At 37.8% G+C, this 13,835-nt stretch overlaps 1 protein-coding gene across 1 annotated transcript in view; it reads left to right on the top strand.

The window, feature by feature from the left end:
* Positions 1 to 13,835, top strand: part of COG3 (component of oligomeric golgi complex 3) — a 78,024-nt gene that overhangs the window by 32,052 nt on the left and 32,137 nt on the right. Inside the window, exons 9-14 of the mRNA XM_006884607.1 lie at positions 2,180 to 2,223; positions 3,242 to 3,368; positions 5,163 to 5,254; positions 6,642 to 6,781; positions 9,800 to 9,960; positions 12,256 to 12,361. Of these exons, the coding sequence (XP_006884669.1) occupies positions 2,180 to 2,223; positions 3,242 to 3,368; positions 5,163 to 5,254; positions 6,642 to 6,781; positions 9,800 to 9,960; positions 12,256 to 12,361 (670 nt within the window). The remainder of the gene's footprint in view (positions 1 to 2,179; positions 2,224 to 3,241; positions 3,369 to 5,162; positions 5,255 to 6,641; positions 6,782 to 9,799; positions 9,961 to 12,255; positions 12,362 to 13,835) is intronic.

Here is a 13,835-nt window from a genome sequence, read left to right as displayed (position 1 = left end):
TCAGGGTTGGGAGGAGACTGAGAAGGATGGGTCCAATAATGTACACTGCGCTGAAACAGATGAGGGAGAAAACTATTTCAGAGGGATAAGTTATTAGGTATTTTTGTCATGACAGGAGTCCGGAGCGAAGGATGTATAGTGGAGTGGACCTGGGGAGAGGGATTGTAAAACAATTAAAGAATTTTTCTTTTACTTTTCCAAGAGGGTAGTGTACCAGGGGGGAGAGTGGGGAGGGCAGAAAAGTGAAACAGTGAATGAATGGGGGGGAAAAATGCACAACTTAAAGTTAGATGTCAGACATTGGTAAATTGTAATAATTGATGCTTTGTAGATTTGGTAAAACAGGTAACAGTGCTGTTTATCAGTACATATTGCAGCAACCAGGGAAGGGAGAGAGCACATGGGACGAAGTCTGGAGCAAACCAAGCCTAAGCTTCCCAGTGCAGCCACAGAGGACACTTAATTCCTTCAGCAACAAGACCTGGGAGAAACATTTGTCAGGGCCTTGCTAGACATTCAGTGCCCAGAGTGTTTTTTGGCTGCTGTCTTATAGGCTCCCTTTGCCTAGCATGGACCTAAACTCCAGAACTTTCTCCTAGGCAGAAAGCAAGTGGTCACTGTAAACCACTTTGTACAAATATTTCAGCACAGTAAACTATTCTTACAGGAAGTAGTGAGAACTATTCTGAAGCTCATGTTCCCAGACACTACCCTTGAAAGGAGGTTTTTCAGGGGATTAACAGTTTCAGGTCCGCTTCATTAACTTTTTTTGTTTGTTTCCTTTTACACATACTTAAGAATTCAGGGTGTTATCATGTATTTATCTTGTGCTGCTATGCAGAAATACTACAAATGAGCCATTTAAGAAAATAAGTTTATAGTTTGGAAGGTGTAGGTCCACATTCAGTGTATTGGTAGGCTAGGCGTTTTCTCTGAGCTCTGTGGCAGAGCTTTGTCTCAGTTTTGGGTGCACTGGATGTTTCTCGACCTTCCTTTGGTGCCTGTAGATACATGTGACGTTTGGGTGTTTGTTCCCCTCTGCCTTTTCTCTTTGTGCCTGTTTTGTTCTTTTTATGAGATACCCTTCAGAGGAGATTAAATTTAGCATTCATTGTGCTCCAGTAGGACCTTGTTAATATAAAAAAACCAAACTCTTGTATATCCAAACAGGATTATATTTGTAGGTATGGGCATTGGAATATCAGTATAACTAACTTTTGGGGAACAAGATTCAATCTATAACCAAACCAAATCCACTTCTAACTCTTGGTGACCCTCCTCAAGTTTTTGAGTCTGTAAATCTTTATTGAATGAGGCTGTTCATCTTTATATAATGGAGCAGCTGGTAGATTTGAACCACTGATTTTTCACTTACCAGTCAAAGTTATGCCTTGTGCCACCAGGGCTTCTTTCAGTCTATTACAACAACTATTATTAAGAAATTATTTGAGATGTAAACAAATAGTAGAAACTATGGTTTGAATGTTTCCTATGTGCCAAGAATTATGCGTAGTATGTTATATACATGTTATTGAATCTTTACAATAGTTCTGGGGGACTTTTATTATACCAATTGTACATTGTAAGAAGCTCAGTCTTAGAAGTAAGCCCCAAGGTTTAAACAATTACCTAGATTTAAACAACTACCTAAGGGTAGATGGAGCTGGTACATGAACGTGGTGGTTTTAGTCAAGGCTCAGAGGTCTTAATTTACTACTGGGATACTCTTAGCAAACAACCTACACATCTACAGAAAGGTGGCTGGTTATTATCCATTAGCCAATATTGTAGCCAGTTAAGTAATATTTTCACTAATATTTATAATAATAATTCAGTGAGTGTTTTACTAAGAGTCAAACACTAAGCTCAGGCTGTCTGTATATTTTCATCTAATATTGAAAATAGTTTAGTGATAGAAATAATACAGTGTTAACGGGGGAAAAAAGCCCCAGAACATACAGCTGAGTGTATAAGATAGTCTACATTTTTTTTTAAAAGAAAAAGTATGTACATATAAAAACAAAGAAAAATACTGGCATTTTAACTCGGGTTCTTTCATTTTTTGGCATTATGGATTCTTTTTATGATCATTTTACTTTTTGATGAACATGGGATACTATTAGAAATTTCAATTCTGAGTAAAGCAGATAAATTTTCTTTATTTTTCTTTATTGTGCAGACACTTATTGAACAAATAGAACAGCGATCTGAAAAAATACCTGAGTGAGTATGCAGACGTTCTTTATTTTCCAAATCTACTCTCTTGAAATTCTTTGTCCAAATCTAGTCAGAGTCCTTATATTTCTGAGCAATTCTTTTGTGTCCTCTGTGGACTTTTTTCCTGTTAACACATCCTCATTTTGATGAGCAAGGTCCTCGATCGAACTTAGTGAGTTTGCATGGTGGTCCTTTTCTCCTGAGCAGAATTTCCTTATCATTTGGCAGATCTAATTAAAGTTTCTGCTCTTAGAAGATGTATACTTTGGGGAGACATAGAGTCATTATGCTTGGTTGTGTTTTTTTTTATATATAAATATTCTAATGTTTAATATTATAATTAACTTTGGCTATGAGTCAGTTCTGATTTGTCAGTACATAGTGGCAACAACAACAGTATTTAATATGGGCAAATGAGAAAGTACCAACCATATAGCTTTAGAGGTTTGGGAAGCTGTTTTGGGATTTACATTGGGTTTGACTTATATACACATTGCTCTCATTATCAAAAAATAGACCATTTCCTATGAAATATAGGGCAAAATGGCATGAAGCAAAAAGCACTTATGGTTAATTTTTATGAGTTTGGGTTTTTTTTAAACATTTTCAGACCCCAGAGCAACCTATTGAATCATATGAAATGACACATGAAGCCTCCAGCAACACTAACAGATAATCCCAGACAGTTGAAAGCTTGGGCAGTTTGCTCCTGCAGTTACCTTTTGGGGAGAAGCTTGGCGGCAGCACTCCTGTTGGTCAGGGTGCATGCTGCCCTGCTATTGCCTCTGTCTCTTCAGAGACTCACAGCAGAACAAATACTGAACACTGGTTTCTTTATTTTTCACCTTTTCTTGGAAAAGCAAAAATCATCTTTGAATGTCTTTGGATTGGTGAAAACAGGTACTAACATGTATCTGTCATGAAAATGAATTGATGCAAAGTGAGCTTTTGGGGAAAAAAAAGTGGGGGTGATTTGTACCTGATATCAGTATTTTATATGCTAATCTTATTCACTTCCCATCAGATACCAGCAGGTCCTAAATGACATACACCAGTGTTACCTTGATCAGCGGGAGCTTCTCTTGGGCCCTAGTATTACTTGTACAGTAACAGAATTAACCAGCCAGAATAACAGAGACCATTGTGCCTTGGTAAGTTTTTGTTTGTTTTGGCTTAATGTTAAACTTTCTTTTGAGCTTTTTTGATACCACAGGAGTTATACCTGGGTAAATAAGTTTTAAATCTTGTGTTCATTTCCTAGGGTCACTGTAACAAATTACCACAGACTTGGCAGGTTAAAATAACAGAAACTTATTGTCTATTTTAGAGTCTAAAAGCTGGAATTCCCCTTTTGTTAGCAGGGCCATACTTCTTCTGAGTCCAAAGGTGTACTATCTTTTCCTGGCCCTGCTCATTTTCCACTGTCCTCAGTCTTTCCTTGGCTTTTGACAGCAATCAGTTCAGTTTTTATCTCGATCGCCCCATGACGTTCTTCCCTGTATGCTGCTTTTCATCTTTAAAGGACACCAGTTATAAAGAGATTAGGGCCCATGCTAATGACCTCAGTTTAATTTGACTAATACATATGCAACTGACCTATTTCCAAATGAGGTCACAGGCATAGGGATTAGGACTTCAACTGTGATTTTTGGGGGGCATATAGTTCAGTCCTTAACAGATCCTCTATCAGCAGAAGTAAAGAATTTTTCATGCAGTTATATATAACAGATTTGTCATACTTGGCTTTTGTTAGGTGTTATTGAGTCAAGTGTGATTCATAGTGACCCTATGAATAACATACCCAAATCCTGTCCTATCCTGTGCCATCTTCATCATCTCTGACACCCTTGAGTGAGTCTGCTGTCAGGGACCTCTCCAAATTACTGGTGAACACTGATGTCAATTTAAAGACTAATGTGTGCCTGATTAAGGCCATGATGGTCTTTTCAATCACTTTTTATGCCTCTGAGAGCTGGACAGTGAATATGGATGACAGAAGAATTAATGGTTTCAAGTTGTGGTGTTGGAGAAGAGTGCTGAATATCCCCTGTACTACTAATAAAACATATATGTCATGGAAAAAGTGCAGGCAGAATGCTCCTTAAAAGCAAGGATGGTGAAGCTTCATCTGCCATACTTTGGGCATGTTGCTAAGAGGGGCTGTTACTCGAACATCGTGCTTGGAAAGGTGAAGAGTTGGTGAAAGTGAGGAAGACCGCCAACCATATGGATTGACATAGTGGCTTCAGCCATAGGCTCAAATATGTCAGAGACTGTGAGGATGGCACAGGACAGGACAGGATTCAGATTTGTTGTTCATAGGTTTACTGAGTCATACGCTACTCAATGGTCATCTAACAACAATAACGCAGTTTCTTATTCAGCAGAGTATCCTCATCCTCATATATTTTTCCTATAAATATTCACAAATGAAGACTATTTAAAAATGAAGTTTAAGAGTATGAGAGTTTATATCAATAATTTTAGCTTAAATTACTGTAAAAGTGCTATTTTATTTGATGTGATTTTAATGTATACTGTAGAAAATAAATAAAGGCTTTTTTTTAAAAGGGTACTTTTTTGTCTGGAAAAATCATTTGTTGATTGTCAAGAGCTTAGAAAACAATGCATAAAGAAGAACATAAAAACCACGAACAGTTCTGGCCATTATGTAGTGACACGGGGCCTGGAGATGTAGCTCTATAGGAGAGCGTGGTGTTGCATGGGCTACACATCCCAGGTTCAGGTTCATTGTGTAGTAACTTGTTGAAAAGCAACCACTTTCTGTTCTCTAATAAGGCTTTCAAAACCTACCATTTTCTGTTTTTTTAATGTATTTAAGAATACATAGGAAAAATCTCTTTACAAAGACAATGTACTTTATTTCATGAGAGCTGGAATCGTCGTGTCTTTAACTGCCTGTGGTACTTGTTTATTCATGGCAGGTTCGCAGTGGCTGTGCATTTATGGTCCACGTGTGCCAGGATGAACACCAGCTTTACAATGAATTTTTCACAAAACCAACATCAAAACTAGAGTAGGTGGTAACTGGAATCTAATTCTTGTTGTTAAGGTTTAATTTGTTAATAACCATAATGGATAATTTTATATATATTAACTGCAGAGAATTTTAACTTGTTTGTATATATGTGTGTATATATATGTTTATACAGAATATTGCTGGGTAGGACAGTGGTTATTTTCTCAAAATGAATGGGTAATTTAAAGACTCAATATGCCTTCCTATTGCTTTTCAGTATGCTTGCGGACACCGTGTGATGTAATGCTAAGAATCCTACATAGGAAATGAAGTCTTGGGAATCTGGATCCCCTTATTTTCACTAGTAATTCCTTTTAGCTAAATTACATGATTCTAATTAATGAAAAGGGAATTCTAGAGGTTTAGTGGTAAGGAGTTGCACTGCCAACCCAAAGGCATGTATAGTTCAACTCACCAGCTGCTCTGCGGCAGAGAGATGGACAGGCTCTTCCTCTGTGATATACTGCCTCTGAAAAGCCACTGGAGGGTCAGCTATGAGTTCTTTCCAACGCAATGGAACATAATAATTACTGAAAAGTACTTAAGGATATGAATACTACCTAATACCCTTATTTTTTTTTTTTATGAATATCTTTCAGATCTCTTGACACTGCTTTTGAGTTATTCATATCGGTTGTTTTGACTTTTGAAATGTTCCATTGATTCGCCTGCAACTCATAGCAACCCTTAGTACAATAGCTTTGAAGTCTTCCATCTCCAACACACCTGCCCTCATTGCCCCGGTTACTGTATTAATCCATCTCATCCGGGGTCTTTCTCTCCTGTCCTGTCCTGCCACCCTTCTGAGCATGATGTCCTTTTGTTGAGGTGGCCAATTGCAAGGGAATATTTTATGTACAAGTGTACCATTGAAAATCTCAGCACCATAGAAAACATATTTTTTTCAAATGTTTAAAATTTTTCAAAATAGTTCCCAAGTACTTTGAATTTGCTTGTCTAAATCTATACATACTTGCAAATTTGGATTTTTTTTTTTTATTTTTCAGGGAAATTGATGCCATCTAATTTCTAGTAAAGTAGAATATAGTAGCATAGTGAAACATACTGGGGTAGTTTTATTGTTTTAGAAAGAAAATAAGCAGAAATACTACTGAAGTAAACAGTTTTGACTGAGTTTTGTCTTTTGCTTGGTGATAGCTAATTAGAATTGACTGCTCAGGATTGATTGTTGATTCTGAGGTTTTGAAGGAAAAAAAGTTTACAGAATTACTTTTTGACCTTTTCAGTAATTTCCACAGTCACTGTTTCTTTGTAGATGTTATTATTTTTATTGGTTGTAAGAAATCAATGAGCCTTCTAACACTGTGAGAGAATCCAGAAAAGGCTACTCCTAGTAACCATGCTTTTTCTTCTTTCATTTTAGTGAACTTTTGGAGAAACTGTGCATATCGTTGTATGATGTCTTCAGGCCACTGATCATTCATGTTATTCACTTAGAGACTCTATCAGAACTTTGCGGTATTCTTAAAAATGAAGTGCTTGAAGATCATGTACAGAACAATGGTAAATGATAAGTAAAAATGGTAACTTAAAATTTAATTATGTTTGTGACTCAGTGAGCTAGAATAACATTGATTAGATTCTTCCCTCATTAAAAAGTACTTAATTTTTTTGAAACCTGAGTTGATTGCCCTGCCCTCTTTTAAATTAAATTGTATGTTACTCTGAACGAAGGTGCAAATGGGGAAAGAAATTTAAAATTTGGGCAAGATGAGTAATTAAAAAAGTTAAGTCCCTTTCTGGCATTTGAAGTCTAAAGGTTAAGAATTTCTGGTACATGATTACCAAAATAAGGAGCCCTGGTGGCCAAATGGTTTAACGCTTGACTACTAACTGATTGTTTGGCAATTGAAATGCACCCAGTGTCTCTTTGGGTGTTGTTGCTGTTAGGTGCCATCAAGCCAACTGTGCCTTGTGGCAACTTTATGAATAGCAGACCTGAACCTTGCCCTATCCGGTACTATCTTCAAGATCTCGGACACGCTCCAACCCATTGTTGCAGTCCCTGTATCAGTGCATCTTGTTGAGGGGCTTCCTCTCTTGCCCTGACCCTCCACCTTTCTTAGCATGATGTCTCTTTTTCAAGAGCTTGTCCCTCCTGACAGAGTATGTGAGATGGAGTTGCACCATCCTTGCATCTAAGGAGCACTTGGTTGCACTTCCTCTAAGACAGACTTGTTTGTTCTTTTGATAGTCTAGGGAGTATTCAGTTCACTTCTCCAACACTACTCCAGGGCATCAATTTTCCTTCTTTTGTTCTTACTCATTGTCTAACTTTCAGAAGTGTAGGAGGCAATTGAAAATATCTTGGCTTAGATTAATGCACTTTAGTCTTTAACTGACACCCTTGCTCTTTAGCACTTTGGAGAGGTCCTTGACAGCAGATTTTCTCCGAGTCTTTTGATTTCTTGACTGCTGCTACCATGGTTGTTGGTTGTGTGTCCAAGTAAAATGAAATTGTTGAAAACGTTAATCTTTTCTCTATCTCTCATGATGTGGTCTATTGACCCAGTGGTTAGAATTTTTGTTTTCTGGATTTTGGGATGTAATCCATATTGAAGAGGTAATCTCTGGTCTCCTGCAGCAGGTGCTTCGAGTTCTTTTGGTAATCTGCTTCAGTAAAGATTAAAGCCAACCCAATTGGTAATTAGACTTTGCTACCACTATGAGTCACAATTTGATGACACCCAACAACATTACTAGAATTTATAGTCAAATGTGATGTCCACTCTTGATTAAAAAGCAGATATTTAAAATACATGTGTAGTTATTAGGGAGGTCTGGTGGATTAGTAAGGAATTTTGCTGCCAATTCAAAGGTATGTAGTTCGAATTCACCAGCTTCTCCACGGGAGAAAGATGAACAATTTCCCGTGTGACTTGGTGCCTCTGGAAACCCACTGGAGGGTTAACTGTGGGTCTGTTCCAAATTGATGGTAGACAACAACAAGAACAATTTAAATTACAAAGTAAAAGAAAAGTGGTTATCTAGAACAGCTTTGCTTTATTGAATACATTTTTCCAATGATACTTTTAAAGGAGCTTCTGTAGCTTTGTGGTGAGGAGTTGCACTGCCTACTCAGACACGAGGTTCTAGAGTCTACCAGCTGCTCTGAGGAAGAAAGATGGACAGTCTCTTCCCATGAGATTTACTGCCTTGAAAACCTGCTAGAGGGTCAGCTATGAGTTGGTTCCTACATGATAGTACTTAACAACAACAATACTTAAAAGCAATACACTACATTTTACTGGTGGAAGTGATTGTCTTACTGACTTTGTAGGCCTGCTAATGTTTCCAGACTTTCTTATTCTGCTACATTTAGTTAATTTTAAGGTGTACACTTGACTGCAATTGATTATGAATTCCTAATTATGAATTGAAGATAATATTTAGTTAATAGAATTTTTTATGTGATTATGCAATGTTTCCAGTCTCTCAGGTCTTAGAAAACTGCTAATGAATTACTGATGTGTGTTAACACTAAAGGTATCTTAGAGATGAAGAAATACGATTTATATACAATCCATTTTACTTATCTTTCTTTGTAAAGATGTTATTAGCACATTCATAACATCTGTGAAGCTATTTTTGTATAATAGTTATAATAACCTGTCCTAGTTATCTCTCAGCCTGGTTAGAAGCTAGCAACATGAGCTTACACAAGTCAGGTTTTGGTTTTTTTTTTTTTTGGTGTGTGCGTGTTTGAGAAAAATTTATATTTAGAATTAGCCAGCTGAACTTAGTTTAGATGATCCCAATTTTGTTGGCAACTTCCAAAGCATCATAGTCAGAAGCAAGTCGAACATAGGCCTTCTTCTCTCCATCACGCCTAATCAAAGTGTTGACCTTGGCCACATCAGTGTCATAGAGCTTCTTTACAGCTTGTTTAATTTGGTGCTTGTTGGCCTTGACATCCACAATGAACACAAGTGTGTGGTTATCTTCTATCTTCTTCATAGCTGACTCAGTGGTCAGGGGAAATTTGATGATGGCATAGTGGTCAAGCTTGTTTCTCCTGGGAGCGCTCTTCCAGGCGTATTTGGGCTGCCTTCGGAGTCTCAACGTCTTCGGCCGCCAGAAGGCGGGTGATGTGTGGATCTTTTTTTTTTTGTCTGTGGGTGCCCTTCAGGATGCATTCTTGGCCTTTAATGCCTTTGCTTTGGCTTCAGTTTTGGGAGGGGCAGGGGCTTCCTTCTTTGCTTTCGATGCCATCTTCGTAGAAAGCACAAGTCAGTTTTTTTAAAGCACCTAACATTTTAGAATTTTAAATTTTATTATTCATATTAATAATTAAAATAATCTGAGTTTCAGTGAAGAGTTGTGTGGGCAAATTTGTTTCTCAATTTTAAGAAAGTAAGAGACATTTACTTTAAATTACTTTTTACCCAAGGACATTTGAGTCCTGTTGAAGTAGTCAGTGCATCAAATATTTCATATTATTGTTGAACAATTTAGTAATATTTTTACTTGTTGAAAAGAATTTTCTGAATTTAAAGGACAATTGCACTTGGTTTTTGTCAGCTGGACAATTAGGGGCATTTGCAGCTGGTGTGAAGCAGATGTTGGAAGATGTGCAAGAGCGACTGGTCTACCGAACCCACATCTACATTCAGTCTGACATCACTGGCTACAAACCAGCTCCAGGGGATTTAGCTTACCCCGAGAAGTTAGTCATGATGGAGGTAAGCTTTCCCTAGAGATGCGCATCCCCCAGTAATTTGTCATGACGGAGCTAAGCTTCCTTATTTGGCCTCCTCTTCTTGCTCTAATATTAGGATATGGTTTGTTACCAAGTGGTCATCTCTGTTGTTAAGTTACAAAGTATGTCTGAGATATTTTCCATTTTTTTTAAAGACTGCTCTGTTGAATGCTGCACACTTCAACTTCCTTTGTTAAATAAGCGTTTTTAGACTTACAGAAAATTTAAGAAAGTAATAAATAGAGTTTCCATATACCTCACATAATTTATTCTGTTAACATCTTACATTACTGTGGTAACTACTGTGGTAAAGCTTTGCCGTAATTAATGAGTCAATATTAATAGGTTATTATTAACTAAAATCCATAGTTTAGTTTTATTTCTTTAGATCCTACCTAGTATTTTTTCTGTTTTAGTATTTAATTCATGTTACCATTTTGTATTTAGTTTCCATGTCTCCTCAGGCAGATCTTGGCAGTGATAGTTTCTCAGATTCTGTGTTTGATGACTAAGAATTTGTGGAATACTGGTTAAGTATTTCATAGTTTGCTCCTCTATTGGAATGGAATATATTTTCCTCTTGCTTAGTCTGTAGTTCTGAGGTTCAGGAAGGAAGACCATGGAAGTAAAGTGCCATTTTCATCGTCATGTCAAGAATATGACAAAAGCAGTATTTTTCCGTTTTCTCCATTGTTAAATTTTCTTCCCTCCCCCTACCTCTATATCTATGCTGTGCTCTTTGACATGAAGTCATAGTATGTGGTCCCCACATAAGGAGTGGCTCCCCGCCTGTAGATGGGGAATGTCTACATAAATTAATCTGGGAGTTTTCTGCAAGGGAGATTTATGTCTTCTTCTCTATATATTTATTATTATGCAGTCATTTCTTTATAACAGTGTGGACTCATGGATGTCTTTTTTATATTTGGGCTGTAATCCAATGCTGTTTTGTTTTGTTACTCAGATCGTTCCAGCTTTAGCCACTGGGGGCTCTTTGATTTGGTTTTTACTCTTTGACATACCCTCAGCAGTGTAGGCTTTTGATTTTTTGTGTAGTACTTTTCCCCTGGTATTTTGGGATAATACTCTTGTCTGTTTCCTGTCCCATTCCTCCACTTGCTCATTTCTCCTAGGAACTCTTGTTTCTTTTTGTCTTAGAGTGGTATTAGAAACTAGGAGCTGGGCAGTAGATATGCTCATTGATACCTAGGTGAAGTAATTGCTAAACCCACCCAGTTGACAGATAAAGAAATTAATCCATTCTAATTCATTCACGTTCTTGTCAGCATTTTAATTTATGTTAGTGTTCAGGTTGAGAAATGCGTGGTAGTAGGTATGCTTGTTTTAAACCTTGGGATATGCCAACCTGGGCCAACAAAATTTCTATGACCTTTGGGATAGCCAGAGTTTCTTAATATATTTTATTAAAGTCAGAAAGTTTGAGTCTTTCTACCTTATTTGTCTGTTTGGATTTTGTTTTAGCTGTTCAGGACCTCTTGCCTTTCTATTTAAAGTTGAGATTTTTTTCCCCCCTTGTTTTGTAAAGACTATTGAAATTTTGATTGGGATTGTGTTGAGTCTATAGAGTGTTGGCACTGTAAGAATATTAAGTCTTGAAGGCGGAGCATCTTTGGACTTAAGTAGTCTTTAATCTCTTTTAGCAGTGCCTTCTAATTTTCATTGTCTTCTTAAGGTGCCCTGGTGGTGTAGTATATAAAGTTGTCAGGCTGCTGTCTGAAAAATTAGTGGTTTGAATCCATTAGTTGCTCTGTGAAAGATGGGTAGTCTCTTCCTATAGAGATTTACAGCCCCAGAAACTAGATGGAGGGTAGCTTTGAGTTAGAATCAAATTCAATACAGTTCATTTAAGTTTTAATAGTTATTCTCATTTAAAGAGAAAGCCTGTTATTGAATTGATTATATCTTTGAATAAAAAGAGCATTTCTGACTTTCAGAATATGTCTAGCCTTAAATTTGAATACATGATTTGAGCAATTAAAGTTTGGAAATAGGCTACTTACATGAGCTTTGTATATTTGACCTTCAGCAGAGTGTTCTGAAATTAGGTGACATGCTTGTGTGGGTGTTTTATGAGAATAGACATCCCATACTGAGTTAGCTTTCACTCCCTTTTAAGCTTTTGTATAGTTCTCTTCATTAGCCTATTTTATTTCTTAATTAGCACTTTCGTTACTTTGTAGAAACAACATGTTTGTCTTGCCAAACCCGGCTGAACACTCCATTCTAATGCTCCTCCTGGTTTCTCTGTTTCTGTCAGGAAATTGCACAGAGTTTAAAAGAGGAGCAGAAGAAAGTACCCTCAGAAGCTTCGTTTTCAGATGTTCAGTTAGAAGAAGCAGAGTCTAACAGTCTAAAAAAATCTGGTATGTTAATGATGTCTTATCTTCTAAGATATATTCATTTAAAAAACCTTTTTTGAGAACGTGTTGGATCCCAGACGTGAAAAACAGCTCATGTCTTTGAAGAAGCCACAGTCAGGTGACAAAGGGTGGGGAGGGGGAGAGTCTGTGGTTCCATGATATGTTGGAAATGAGAGAAGAAGCTTCCAAGAGAGGGCTTTCAGTGGTACAGTGGTGACGTGCTAGATCTAGGTCCCGGGAAAATCGGTGGAGGCACTGACCTATAAGGAGGTTGACAAGGCCTAGGGTAATTCAGTAGGGTGCACAGGCCATTATTTGACCATGGAAGAGGAACATCAGAATTACAAAGGGAGTTGAGTTTTGAATACAGAGTGGTGGGTTCAATGAGAAGTGTGACATCTAAAAGCTGCAGCCATTTGTTATTCATATGAGTGTGATCAAGCCACCTAAAGGCAGGTTGTTTAAGGTAGATAGAATAGCCATGAAGGAAGGTGTGGAGAACTTGTTTGCTATGGAGGATTCGAGTGGTTTGGGCACAAGTTGTAAGGAGGGAAGGTGCAGACCTGATGGTGATAGTCTTATGTGAATCTCATTGTCTTTGAGCTTTTAGCCAGTCAGCTGTTTTATATTTACAATTTGTAAATCAATTGAATGACTGTGACTAGGATACATTATTAGAGAAACATGTGATAGCTTAGGCAAAGATTTACATTATGCAGGGAGCAAACATGTTGAATCACCTTGGATACTCGTGAGTTACCTGGACAGCGAGCTCGATAGAATGTAGAGCAATCCCTCCCCTCTTCACAGCTGTAAAGGTGCTACTCCAGTTCACTGAAACAGTCCATGGAGGACTTGGAGTCTCTGGAATGCAGGCTGCTATAATTTCCCCATCTGACAGACTCACCTGCTGACAAGAAAGAAGGACCCACAGAGAATGAAATTTCTCCTTTGAAACAGAAACCCTACTGTGTTCAGCAAACTTGGCCCTAGTTTACCCCTTCAGGAGTTAATGAGAGACCAGAGTACTTGCTGAGTCTGACCTTGAGAGCTTTTCCTTTCCCTGTAAAACCTGTTGTTTGACCCGTGACTGACATTACAACAAGATTATTGGCAGCACTGAGGAGACTTGTATTTTTCTATTCGCAAGATAAAGATGGTTTGGACCATGATGTTGACATAGAGCTGGAGAGAGGTGTGTAGATGAGGGACAGTGTTAGGAACTGGAATTGGTAGAATTTGATGACTCCTAGATGTAGGTGCTAATTGAATGTTGAGCAATGCCCATGTGAAACAGCTGAGGGGATCTGCTCTGTGGGTAGTGAGGCGGTACAAATGGGGTTTGCAGCAGCTGATCTTTGGGAGCAGATTACTCGGCATTTCTTTTAAGAAGCTTTACTTACTTACTGACTCATTACTGTTTAGTCGGAACCAAGTCATAGGTGGCCTTCCATTGGTTTAGAGGCTGTCAGTTGCA

Source organism: Elephantulus edwardii, unplaced genomic scaffold (assembly GCF_000299155.1).
Source record: "Elephantulus edwardii isolate Elephantulus edwardi_28Jun2011 unplaced genomic scaffold, EleEdw1.0 scaffold00036, whole genome shotgun sequence".
Classification (NCBI taxonomy): domain Eukaryota; kingdom Metazoa; phylum Chordata; class Mammalia; order Macroscelidea; family Macroscelididae; genus Elephantulus; species Elephantulus edwardii.
This window is presented reverse-complemented; position numbering and strand designations above follow the sequence as displayed.